The following is a 12,491-nucleotide window of genomic DNA, read 5'->3' on the forward strand; positions in this document are numbered from 1 at the left end:
GCCGTGCGGTGTTGTACCGACAAGTTGGAAACCCCATCGGTATGCATATCATCATTTTAATGACTATCAACGACGACAGTGCTGCACCAGTGGAAGAACTGAAGGCATGACAAAGATGTGAATACCCACTCTCAGTTCGTGATGCCACACAATGTATTTAACGAGACTGCTGATTGGCCAAAAAACAGTCATGGCACAGGATTTTTGAAAAAATAACTCCGGTTTCCAAATGCAGTCTACCACGTGTTTTTGTTTTTCGCTCTAAGTGTAAGCGTGGCATAGGAATCCACAGTGTTCTGTAATTTGGTACCGTGCAAAACACCATTACTGTGGAAGTGGCACCCGAGCCATACAAATGGATTTTTTGGTGTGAAAATAATGACAGCGTAAAATAATTAATGTGCTGGTATTTTTGTAAGTATGAAAATTAGACAGTGTGGAAATGTAGACCCACTGAGCTGCATGAGTGGGTGACTTGGAGTGTAAAGTAAGAGCAAGTGTGAAGGAACTATTACTGGATGTTGGTTGTCTACATGAAGAGAAGAAAAGTTGACTAGATGGTTCAGGACTCAAAACGTCGCATAATATAACAAACTACCCAAACTGATCTCGAGTTTCAAGTACAAGGGGTTGGCTTTGCACCTAACAATTTTTTTTTTTACATTTGGCAAGTTACATGAGGGTAACTCCAGAAATTAGGGGTCCGAAAGTGTGACATTTTTGTGTCCCTGATACATCTGACCTTTGTTTTGTATTTGCCATGGAAATATCACCGGAATTGATTTCAAACTATGACTATTTATTTAGCAGGTAATTTGCATTACTTATCTCGGAAATTGGAAAATGTGTTCTGAACGTACAAAATCATGTCAGATGTGACAGGGGCACGAAAAAATGGACCCCTAATTTCTGGAATTACCCATGTAGGATCTTGAAATGTTGGCATCTGGCTCATTCACGGTGTTAGTCTTAACTCTTTTCAACCTCCATGTTTGAGACATTTGGCGAGGTACATGTACATGTATGGATCTTTAAATGTCCAAATTGGGCTTATGCAAAGGGTCAGTTCTACACTGTACACACAGCAAGGCCAAGACTAGGCGCCATGCTACTGCCGTGCCAAACTTAATTGAAATAGGCGCGGCAATAGTGTGGCAGTAGTGCGGCAATAGAGCGGCAGTGCTAAACGCCGAACTTTAAGAGGAGTGTCGTGCCACTGCCGTTTGGACTACAGCAAACCTAAAGGGCTTGCTGTGCCAAATTGCACCAAATGCTGTGCTATTGCCATGCCGAACTTAAAAAAATTAAATTATATGAGTTCGGCACGGCAATAGCCCAGGTGTAAGGTATGTTAAATCCCTAGGGCAAGTGTGTAAAATCGTATTGAATTCAGAGGATTTAAACCCTGTGTCAGTCTTTAGCATGAAATATCACTGGTTGTTATCAGTAAGACTGGAAAAAGCAACAGTAAGACTCCCATGTGTATGTGAATGACTAGGATTTAAGCCTCTGATATTTTGGTTTGAACATTTCCAATATGGAAGATGCTAGTCAGTTGCCAGTTTATTTTCACAGTTAACCCTAACCTCCTGGCACAATGAACATCAAACAAAAGAAGCATGATGCAACTAACATTGTTAAAGCACTGTGTTTCGGAGGATTTGGGACTATTGGGGTTAGAGAGTCAGCAAAATCGATGGACCAAGAGGAGAAACAGTTTTAGTTGTTACCGTTATATATATATTTTTTTAATATTCCAAAGTAAAAGTACTACATGGCTCATAGCTTTACAAGTTCTGCCCAGTTTCAAAAACTTGCAAGCTTCATTATCAAAGTACTCAAGTCCAGTTAATGCCGCATTAATTTTGCAGCTGAGAGAACTTTGTCCTGAGAAACAAAGAGAACCGCAGTTTAATTTTCGTACCTGTGCAACGATCACAGGGATTTGTGGATTCGTTTATTTGTCCAGGGATTATATCAAAATCACACCAATGTGCAGTAGAATAGTTTAGCACGATGTTGATTTTATGGCCTTTTTTGTGCATATTCCGTGGTAAACATTCTATGGCCTTTTTATACAAGTCACTTGTATGAGAGGGCTTTTAATTAATAAGGCCATATTTATATGGGTCATTCTATAAATCTAAGGTCCAAGTGTTATTTGTGACCTTGTTACATCTTATGTATGATTTGTATGTAACAGTATGTTTAAAACACTCTTTAATTTCTGAGAATGATTAAGTAATGCAAATTACCTGCCAAACAAATAAGAATACTTTGAAGTCAACGGGCTCACCAAAAAAAACTGTTGGACTCTGAATTTATAGAATGACCCATAGGTGATATGGTATGCACCATAAAACCTTCTAAGGGTTCTTGTTGGCCATCAGGAGAGGCCAGTTTGTTGCCTCAGGACGATGTCCCTGGAAGGCGCCAACACCATACATGCCCAAAACTTGGTCCGTGACTTGTGGAGATTCTGGTTCATGCGTAAGCCTTTTGCAAGTTAAATTTGCATAAAATCTGCTACACCGAGTTCTTTAAATTCACTAATTTGAAATCTCCATACTAAAGACACTGTTGCTATACCTTGTGACATTTATGTGCAATTACATAGCTCGGTATACCAGATTTTATATCAATTTAACTCACAAATGACTTGTAGTCATAGGTTTTTCTTTAAAAGAAAACATCAATCCCACTCCACAAGCATGTGAATGGGCATTAAGAAAAAAAAACTGAAAATAATTTGTGATGAAATAGATTGTGCAGAGACTACTGCAAGTCGGTGTGGGGTCCAGGCCCGCCTAAGGAACCCAGGAACATTTTGGGATTGTGTATGCACTGCGGTGCAATCTGAGGCAATGCCTGGTCCCTTTGCTCCTGATTTATTGAAGCAAAATCTTCTCAATCGTAAGGATAGTTCACATTATTCTTTATTGATGCAACTACAACACCACTCGCACCATGCATTTCCAGGATTGTAACGCTTGCAAAACTGAAGCTGAACTCCAAGACCAAAAACTTGAAGGAAAAAAATGGAATTCCAGTAAAACCGGAAAGATTCCCATGCCTGCAAAAAATACTAAAGCCAAAGACTGGATTCTCTCACTGGACTTGAGCATTTAAGGCCTGGAAATGGTTGTGGAGTCATAACCAAATCTGCAGGTGAAACTTACAGAGGCACTGCGTGGTAGCCATCTTGTAGGGCAGTTCTTTTGCTCCACAGGAAAACCTACTTTGTACATACATGTACTCTGTGGAACAAAAGTACTGGCCTGCAAGATGGCAGCCATACAAACCCTCTCTTGGCCCAGCTATGGATACATCCACTGTAGGCATGCTCCAAAATGTATGCGAACTGTCAAAGACATTGAGCACTAGACACAACACTTGGATGCATCCAAACCAGTGTCCTTTTAATAAGCCTCAAGCTAGACCAAGAGAGGGTGCAATTTTCTTAGTAATGGAGGCTTCTTTGGTCAGAACTGTACTTCACTGGTTCACGAATGACTATGAAATGCACGCATTACGGTAGCATGGCTACCAACAAAATAAATATTCCTGACCAATACAGTTCTTTTCAACCGATGAGGGGGTGCTTCTGGTTGAGGCAGATAACTCTCCCTCTCCGCTAAACTGCATATAGTGCCCTCGTCGGTTCATGGACAAAGTTGAAACTTCCAAACGGAGCCTCTTAACAGTTTTCACCTGGCAAAGACCCAGACCATACCAAAGGCACAACACTGGGATGAGGCCAAGCCAGTGTCCTCCAGTCACCCTCTCTGTTTAACTGTATGCAGCGCCCTCATCAGTTCATGCACAAAGTCAATACTTTCCAAACGAAGCCTGAAGTTTTTTCGATATACATGGATGTTTGAGAGAAGGGGCCAACTTCCCTCCTGTCCTATCTCTTCTCGGCGCCAACTTTGGTGCTGAAGAGACGCCCGGTCACGGGGCAGACGGCCTTGTTCCATGCGCACTGGGCATGCACGATCACGCCGTTCGGGTAGCGGACGAAGGCTGGCTCCAGGAAGGGCCGATTGCAGACCTGGCATGGCCGGTCGTCGCCCAGGTAGATGGGGTCGCGCTGCTGGCGGATCTGGCCAGCCTTGAGGTTGAGGTTCTCGGTGCGGGCCAGCGCCCGCTGGAGCTTGGTGATGCGGGTGGCGTGCAGGCTCTGCCGCACCGTGTTGGTCAGGAACTGGGACAGCAGTGCTGTGGACCAGTTCTCTGGAATGAGTTGGAGAACCTGGAGGAAATAACAAGGACCAATGGAAATGATGCTACTACTGTTGACGTATGAAGTGGTTAGTCCTTGCCTTACGGTACCATGCCCCATTTGACAGATCTACAAACTAGGCAAATACATGTAACTGCTAGACTACAGACTTGTCTAGAGATCAACAACACAGACCGTTGCTTTTGCACTCGCGCACCCTTCTGGAAGATAGCAGGCCAACAACTGGGTATCACTGAAAAATGTCCCAAAGAGCAAACAGAAATCCCAAACCCACCAAGAGTTCCTTCAGGGATTTTCAATGTCTAATTCTGCTCCTGTCCATGTCAAAGAGGTGCAAGAATTCCAGCTTGGAAAGACGAACGACTCCTTACCTTTGAGGCATCAAAGTCCGCGTCTTCGCTGTTGAGCAGGGCAATGGCTGGAGCTATCAATGAGTCCTTCTTTCTGTTGGAGTCAAGGAAAGTTATCAGATGATTATGCTGACAAAAAAGAAATCCGGTTTAACAGAAGAACCATGACAAGTGAAACCAACCCAGCAAAAGATTGATCTATTAAGTCTGAAAACAAAAACAGGATGACTGTTTGATATTTCTTCCAGTTCAGAAAGAAACGCCTACAAATTGGAGGCATCAACTGGCACACATCACAACTGTCAGCTGCACAGCGCCCTCAAGAGGCACACATGGAACAGTCAAAGGGGTGAACTCCAAACACTCTCCTTCAAGCAGAATCTTTTTTTTTTTAATTCCAAAAATATTGTTCGACTTCATTTTTTTGTACAATTTTTGACACTAGATTTTCATTCCGTGCATTTTAATTGGGCAGTTTGTAGACCATGTATCAGCACAGGATGTTAACCACTTCATGATGGGGCATTTTTCAACGTTGATGATGCTGGGCCGGCATGACTATCATTTTCTCTGTTTTCAAAATTCTTCTAAAATTCATCATTCCATTTAACGGTCGTTTATAGCCGCACGAAGTAATCTTTAGGCACTACTCTAAGTTGACAGGTGACCTTCATTGACGCCCGAGTATTTCAGCCAGGCCTGCAGCCTTGTAAACAGAGCCCAGATTGTGCGGTGTTGTATAACTGTCTTTTGTTCACGAACCTGGCTCAGTGCACTGCTGACCTCTTTTCAATAGGGGCCAGATAAGCGTGCAGCGGTGCTGTGTGGTTCATCGCTGCAGTTGTGGAGCGCTTTTGTCCCCGGTGGTAATCCGCTCGCTCTCAATGCCCCAAACCGTGGTATACGGTTTCAAAACAATGCTGGATTATTGCCACTTTTGAGAGTGAAAAATGCCGGTAGTGCCCAGCAGCCTGGTCTTTTGTTCGGAGTACGGTCTTTTGTTACAGGGCCCTGTTTCCTTTGTCCGAGTTCGGAGACCCCTGCCACGCATATAAACCATACGGCTCCGATTTTGGAGTCCATGGCTGGTAGTGGTTAAGTCACTAATATAGTGCATGCATGAACTCGCTTCAGTCAAACCTCATGGGAATGGACAGAAAACTTCAAGTTGTCCAAAGTTCAAGCTAAGAGAGGTTCCAGATTTGCTGACAAGCCATACATACATGCTGGTAAGTGCAATAGGGTTTCAACATTACCTGTATTACTCTGAGATCTATGTACTGGAGTAAATAGGGATTCGAATTGGACTTCATGGGATTTATTGCAGCTTTCGGTCTAGACGTGCACTCACCCTTCTAACGGGTCCAAGTACACCCCCAGCAGGATCTGGAACAGCCTCCGTCGGTAGGCCCGGTCCCGTCCCTTGGAGTTGATGTGACAGTAGCGCTCGGCAGCACCGTAGTCCCGTAGCTTGTAGACCAGTATTCTCAAGGCTTTATCATGCTCTTCAAGCTGGAAGAGGAAAAGACAAGATGTCAACTAAAACCATTTTTATTTTTTTTAATTGCTGAGGGGATTTTCCAGTACCTCACCTCTGTCTCTGACTTCGCCTGATTTCAACCCCCTGACTTTGATGTCACCGACTCAACAGTATGTTATAAACTGCCAACAAAATGTCAAACTACATGCCAGAAACCTAAATGTCCATTTCTTTTTTTATTTGAACACTGTTTCCCTAAAAGTGGGCACTGATTTCAGAGATGAAATCTTACCCTTTCTTTCTTTCAGACTTTTTTTCACAATTTTATGCAAACATGTACCCGGTACACTTTTTTTTTGCCTAAAGCTTGCCACCTGTTTAACTCTGAATTTAAAAGATAAACTGTGCGCATTCCTGGTTGGTGATGAAACATGGTGCATGAAAACAGTTTTTATCATCTGTTCAGTCTGTGCTTTTTATAAATGTCATTTTATATTCATTGTATTAAGTAAATGGAAATTCATTTTTTTTTTTTTTTACAATGTGTATAACTTTATGTATAATGCAAACAGGAAACCAATTTTCATTTTTTTTTTAACGTGACGATGTAATGAATGAAATGAATGCAATTGAAAATAAACACCAAACCTGTTTGATTTGACATGGAAATCACTAAATTTGTTTCAAATAATTTTTATTTGTTTGGGGACTGTGTAATGCAACATGCATTACTCAATCCTGCTTGGAAATTGTAGAATGTGTTTTGAACATAAAGAAAAATGGCTTCTAATAAATTAATAATTAAATTATGCATACAAAATACTGCATAAGAATCTGTCAACAATGATCAAAAGAGGGCGCTGTTTGCCCAACCATTGACTGGCTCCGAGAGTGTTGACACTGAATGCAACGACAAGCAGCAGGCTTCAACTCTAGCTTACCTGCGTGCACTGATGCACGCAAAAGGCATTTTGGTTCACTTTGTTCAACCCGAGCAAAAATAACTCCGGCCAATTTTGTGAATTGTCACTTCCTTCAAATCACTGCAGAGGTCATTGACAGACACCGGTGTGAATGCAACAATGGGGCAAGGAATTGATTCATTACTTTCAGTGCGGTAATTGAAATGGGAAAAAATGCCTTTGTCCAAGTGAGAGGTACCAAGCAACCTACGACGGCACTGACAGTCGGCAAATTGGAGAAGTTGTCATTCATTAACCCTAACCCTCCTCAATCCTTCACCTGTTGGAGGACTGAGGAGTGTTAGGGTTAAAAATGCTGTAATCACCAATCCGAAGCCATTTTGGGGAAAAAAAGATCTCCCCAGGCTTGCCAGGCAGATTTAGAGCGCATACCACTGCTTCAATACTTCAGGGGTTTGGTGGTTTTTTTGGTCAGCTTGGCTGTCTTTTTTTCCCTTATCGTTGTTGAGTCAACATATGGTCATACCACAAAAATTTCTCAGAGCCATGGAAGATGCAGTTTGATGAATGCTACCTGTAACAATATTTCACTGCAAAGGGTAAATACAATAACAAAATAACTACCTCTGTCCTCACATGGAGAGAAGCATATCAAGATAAACTGTCTTGCCCATGAACACAATAACAAATAACTACCCCTGTCCTCACATGGAGAGAAGCAAATCAAGATAAACTGTCTTGCCCATGAACACAAGCATGAGAACATGACAGACTGAACTCCAACCCAAAACTCCAACAATAGCCTGAAATATCTCCAGTACCTTCGACCAGAGGTTGAAGTTCGTCATTCTGTGCTTACAAAGCACTGCAATGGCAAAAAATGTTGAGCTCAACAAATTTCTAGCACTAAATTTGTGAGCCAATATTTCTTGCTATCTCATGAATATGCTTCACAACACCCCATTACTGTCTCACATAGCAGTTGTGAGCAGAGATTAGGTCTTTATGCCATAGGCAGAGCCATGCTAGGAAAACGAACACCGTGCAAAAATCTTGTCAGAAAACAGTTGCAGGCAGCCCCTGCGATCAATATTTGATGCTTTCAGCACTTGCCAAAAAATTCCACACTGACCGAGTAAGCGTGAAATCCTTAATTACAAGATTTTAACTTGTGTATACATTGAACCCAAATTTCTTGGCCAACCTGTGAAATGCACCAACCGTAAGCACAGCATTCTGTGCTGTTGTTAGCGGCAACGTTTATGTCGATAAAGAAGAACCATGACATATACTCCTACACTGTGCCTCAGCTTCCTCATGAGGGAGTAAGATATGCAAAGCGATTCTTTCCTCGCCTCCCATCTCTGCGGTCCGGGTTCAATTCCCAGCTCGTTCCGCATGTGGATTGGGTTTTCAGTCCCTACCTGATTCCGTGGGTTTTATCCAGAATATTCCTCTGGGGTTTTTTACCTCCACTAAACCTGTGACTGCTCCTCTGTGTCTCTTCTCTAAAACCCAGGCACCCTTGAAAAAAAAAAAACACTGCTTGCATCAAAGGGTTTCCCCAGGATCGAAAAGAAATCAAAAAGTTCATTTTATCAGCCCCAGGCCCCAAGAGCCAAAAGCACCAGCCAGACAATGTCAGAAGACGCTGACCTTTCCGTAGAGGATGGCCGTCTCGGCAAACATCTCCGTCTCCCTGACCTTGCCCAGGATGAGCTGCACCCGGTAGAGAGAGGACTCCTCCAGCATGTGCCGCAGCTTGGAGCGGGCCAGGTCCAGCTCCGTCTTGGGCGTGCCAGCGTCTTTCCTCAGGACGTCGTCCAGGTACAAAACGGCCAGATGGGTGTGGTACTTCTCTTTCTGCGGGGAGAAAAAATACGAGTTCACTTTTTTGGCAGCTGAGAGCAGCCCCTTTTCCAGAGCATTGTTTTAATATGAATATACCAAAGGGCTAAAAACACTGGTAGGCAAGGATCATCTCCGGAAACCTTTGAAACTGAGGAAATTGAAGCAGGTGGGGTAAATTTTGCTCAACTTCAAAGAGTTGCAGTGACATGATTCAACTGGAAACAAAGATATCAGTCACCCGTGCTAGAAAGTGAGGGTGCTGGACCAAGTTTGAAACTCCAAACCAAAGCGCTGATGGTCTAACAAGTGGTACAAAGCACATTTTCACCACAGTCCAAGAGAAGCAATTACAGGCAAGGATATGAAGGCCAACATGATGGCAAAATGAAGGACATGGCCTCCATAGATAATACCGTGGCCAATCAACCATTGGAGCAACCACAAATCAACAATCAAGTCAAATGAAGAACAGACAGTAGGGCCAACCCCACCCCCCAAAAAATGACAAAAACACAAAAAAAGAGGAAAAAATCCAAACAAAATTATTACGGTCTGTGGACAGATGTGATTGACACAGACACACAAAGAACAGGTTTGTCAGAAAATGAACAAGTGAAGCCACAAAAATGCTGAAAAAAAATTCTGTATTAAAACTTGGAGCTTCAAAAATATCATGTCCAGATTTAATGCCTGAATGGCTACCGAAATGCACACTAACATGAACATGTATGTAACAATAATAGAATTCCATGACAGATACTTTGTGACCAACAGAGGGAACAAAATATGTAAATATGTCTGAAGAACACCTGGTTGGAAGCCAAAAAGAAAAAAGAAAAAAAGGAAGTGCTTTGGGAAGTGCGATCAGTGTTGCATGGAGGAATTTACGAGCCTTGGTGGTTTGTTTTTATTGCCGTTTTTATTCTGTTTTGTTTTTGAAGGATACAGTTCATGAGAACAAACCAACCATGGCTGCAATCCTGACAAAAATGGGACAGTGATTGCTAGAAAAGTAATAAAAATGTAACAAGTGGGAAGGGCCAGACACAGCAGGTTGAGGTCAGAGTTCATTCATCCCTTGTAAGAGAGTCTGTAATGAGTCAGTATGTCAAGAATTGGTTTATGTCATTTCAGTTTGTTTCAGAGAGATATTTTTCCTAAGAGTGTGGTAAATAAACCACTTTCCCCACGTTTTACCAGATCCGGGTTACCACTCTTGAGGTACACATAATGGACATGTACGTGTAGTTGGGCGGAGGCAGAACTTTGTAATTTCTGCTAAAAACTGGAAGTACATGTACAAAGTGAGTTTTGAGTTAAGGGCCTTTCAGACAAGCTGCCGGGATGGACAGTATGAACCCTCCACATATTTCACCTGTGTAAGGTTCATTTTCATCAGGATGCCACACCGAGTAACGCATTTAAAGCGAAGAGGTCAGTTTGGTCTGTCTGATGAAAACTGATAAACAGTCCCTCAAACTGTGGCCTAATATTGAAAACATCCCTGAGAGATTTTGCTCTCCAGCGCAATGCTGTCATGAAATCAAACAATTATTCATCACAGGATATCCAAAATTCTGCTTTAATGCTAAAGTTTGTGTCCTGGATGATGTCTCATAACCATACAAATCTGCATTTAGCCATAAAATGTTAAAAAGGCACCAAAATGCCCTCATACAGCACGCAAATATTGAAAAGAAAGGTTAAACTGGCCAAACAGGTGCATTAAAAGGACACTTGAAAACTATCACTAATATCACACTGACATTCCACACTGCAATCAACACACTATGTGGAGGAAAAAGTTCTGAAAAAAGTCCGTAAACATCCCAGCATCAAGCGCAGATCCAGGGGGCAGTTAAGGGGGTCAAAACCAGCCCCCTCCCCCACTCTGAGACCCTTCCCCCCCCCAAGGTAAAAAAAGGGAGGGGAATAATAACAACCAAAGTACATGTAAGTGCACCAATCCATTGTAAACAATGATTGGCATGCAATGTGTCATCATTTCCAGTTGTCCGCAAAAATAAGACATTGAAAAGAAATCTCCGGCCTGGAACCCCCTCCCCCCCGGAAAAATTTCTGGATCCGCCCCTGCGGCATGTTTGTGCCGTTATGACTAGCTGCCCTAACATCCTGTGCAGAGGTTTACCCATGCTGGTATGACAAATCCTGTAATTCTTTGAATAGTAGTATAAAAAAAACAACAACTGCTGAGAGCTTTGTCACAGTCAATCTTTGGCCAAGGTTTGATGAGTAGAAAAGTGCAGCCTTTCCGAGGCTTGAAGTTGGGGGTGATTTCCCTCTTACCCTCTTTTGGTCTTTAGCGGTGTTAAAGCTTGGTTAATGCATGACTAGAGATGGACAAATGGTTGCTGGGTTGTTACATCAACGATGCATGTCGGGTCCTCTGAGTGACGCGGCGCATAATTTCCTCCTGTGTCATTTTCCAGAGGCTTCATTCTACACCTTTGTCAACACCAAAAGTCGCCTCCGCTTGGTTAAAAAAAATCCTATTGCTTTGGAGGTACAAAGCCGATTCAAAAACACCACAGAATTATTAAATTTCTCATCAGGAGCCCCCATGCCAAAACTTTGGTCTTAAATTTACTAGCAATTGTGCAACTTGTGTCAAATATTAGTGACAAGTTCCCTGTGAAATATACGAGCAAAGTACAGGCAGTCCCAGTTCACAAGGTGAAACAGGCCTCCCGAATAAGTTCCAAAATATTTGCAATAGGCTCCGAATTCAACCTTCATGTCCTAAGTCCTTCTCCGAGTCTTGCTTGCAAATACTTGGATATTTCCAAGATAAGTTTTTGGGTACAAATGCTTCCAACACATGATCCTAATCCCGCACACTCAGTACAAACTATTTTGTTTTTCGGGCCTGACTTCGACTAACTCATGTTAAACTTGGGTGGCACTTGACAGACTTACAAAATAGATCTGAGCAAAACCAATCTGCACAACTCAGAGACAGAAGATGATGCCTTCTGTGGAGTATGGATATGCTGCACAATGTCTCTTTTTCCTCCCCCAAAAAACCAGAGTCTGCAATCCAGGAAATGAATGTGAAATGTGCTACCCTGTGTCGGTTACAAAGTGTCAAGTGGGGAATGTCGCCTGGGGCTGACAAATTGGAAAAACTTCCCGACACAAAGACCCACTGTAAACAAATGCGCGCTGTCAGCGCCCTGCGGTATTCAGTCCACTAATAAGTGGCTTCATTTACATGAAGCCCAACACACACAGAGCAACTTCTGGTGAGGATGACGTGCCAGTTTGACCGTTGGAATATGTACGGGCACCTTCCTGGTTCCAGCTGGAAACTTTATTTGGGCAGTCTTTACAAAGTTTCTCTGTCTGTTTCGTTCGTTCAACTGTATCCCACAGATCACCAGGTGAATACTCAGAATTGGTGTACATGTAATTGTGACACAAAATAGTGCAGGGGACCAGTCAGTTAGCGGTGTTTCCCTTGTGGTTGTAAATTTCTGCAAGCATTTCAATGCCCCCTAGACATTTTGCAAATATGAATATAAAGCAACCAGGCGGCAGGTTTCATGAACCGCTGGAGCACTTCATGTTCTTACAGAATTGTTATTCCTTTTTTTGCAGTGAAAAAAATTATATTTATAAAATAT

The 12,491-nt window shown here is 42.6% G+C and overlaps 1 protein-coding gene across 1 annotated transcript in view; it reads right to left on the reverse strand.

Annotated features, from left to right (window-relative positions):
- Window positions 1-1,717: 1,717 nt before the first annotated feature.
- LOC110982375 (transforming growth factor-beta receptor-associated protein 1-like) overlaps window positions 1,718-12,491 on the reverse strand; it is a 39,669-nt gene continuing 28,895 nt past the window's right edge. The window contains exons 18-21 of the mRNA XM_022240732.2: window positions 8,653-8,859; window positions 5,945-6,105; window positions 4,615-4,687; window positions 1,718-4,252 (exon numbers count right to left, since the gene is read on the reverse strand). Coding sequence (XP_022096424.1) covers window positions 3,908-4,252; window positions 4,615-4,687; window positions 5,945-6,105; window positions 8,653-8,859 — 786 coding nt within the window. The 3' untranslated portion in view covers window positions 1,718-3,907. The remainder of the gene's footprint in view (window positions 4,253-4,614; window positions 4,688-5,944; window positions 6,106-8,652; window positions 8,860-12,491) is intronic.

Source organism: Acanthaster planci, linkage group LG21 (assembly GCF_054643075.1).
Source record: "Acanthaster planci isolate LZ-2023a linkage group LG21, COTS_SCS, whole genome shotgun sequence".
Classification (NCBI taxonomy): domain Eukaryota; kingdom Metazoa; phylum Echinodermata; class Asteroidea; order Valvatida; family Acanthasteridae; genus Acanthaster; species Acanthaster planci.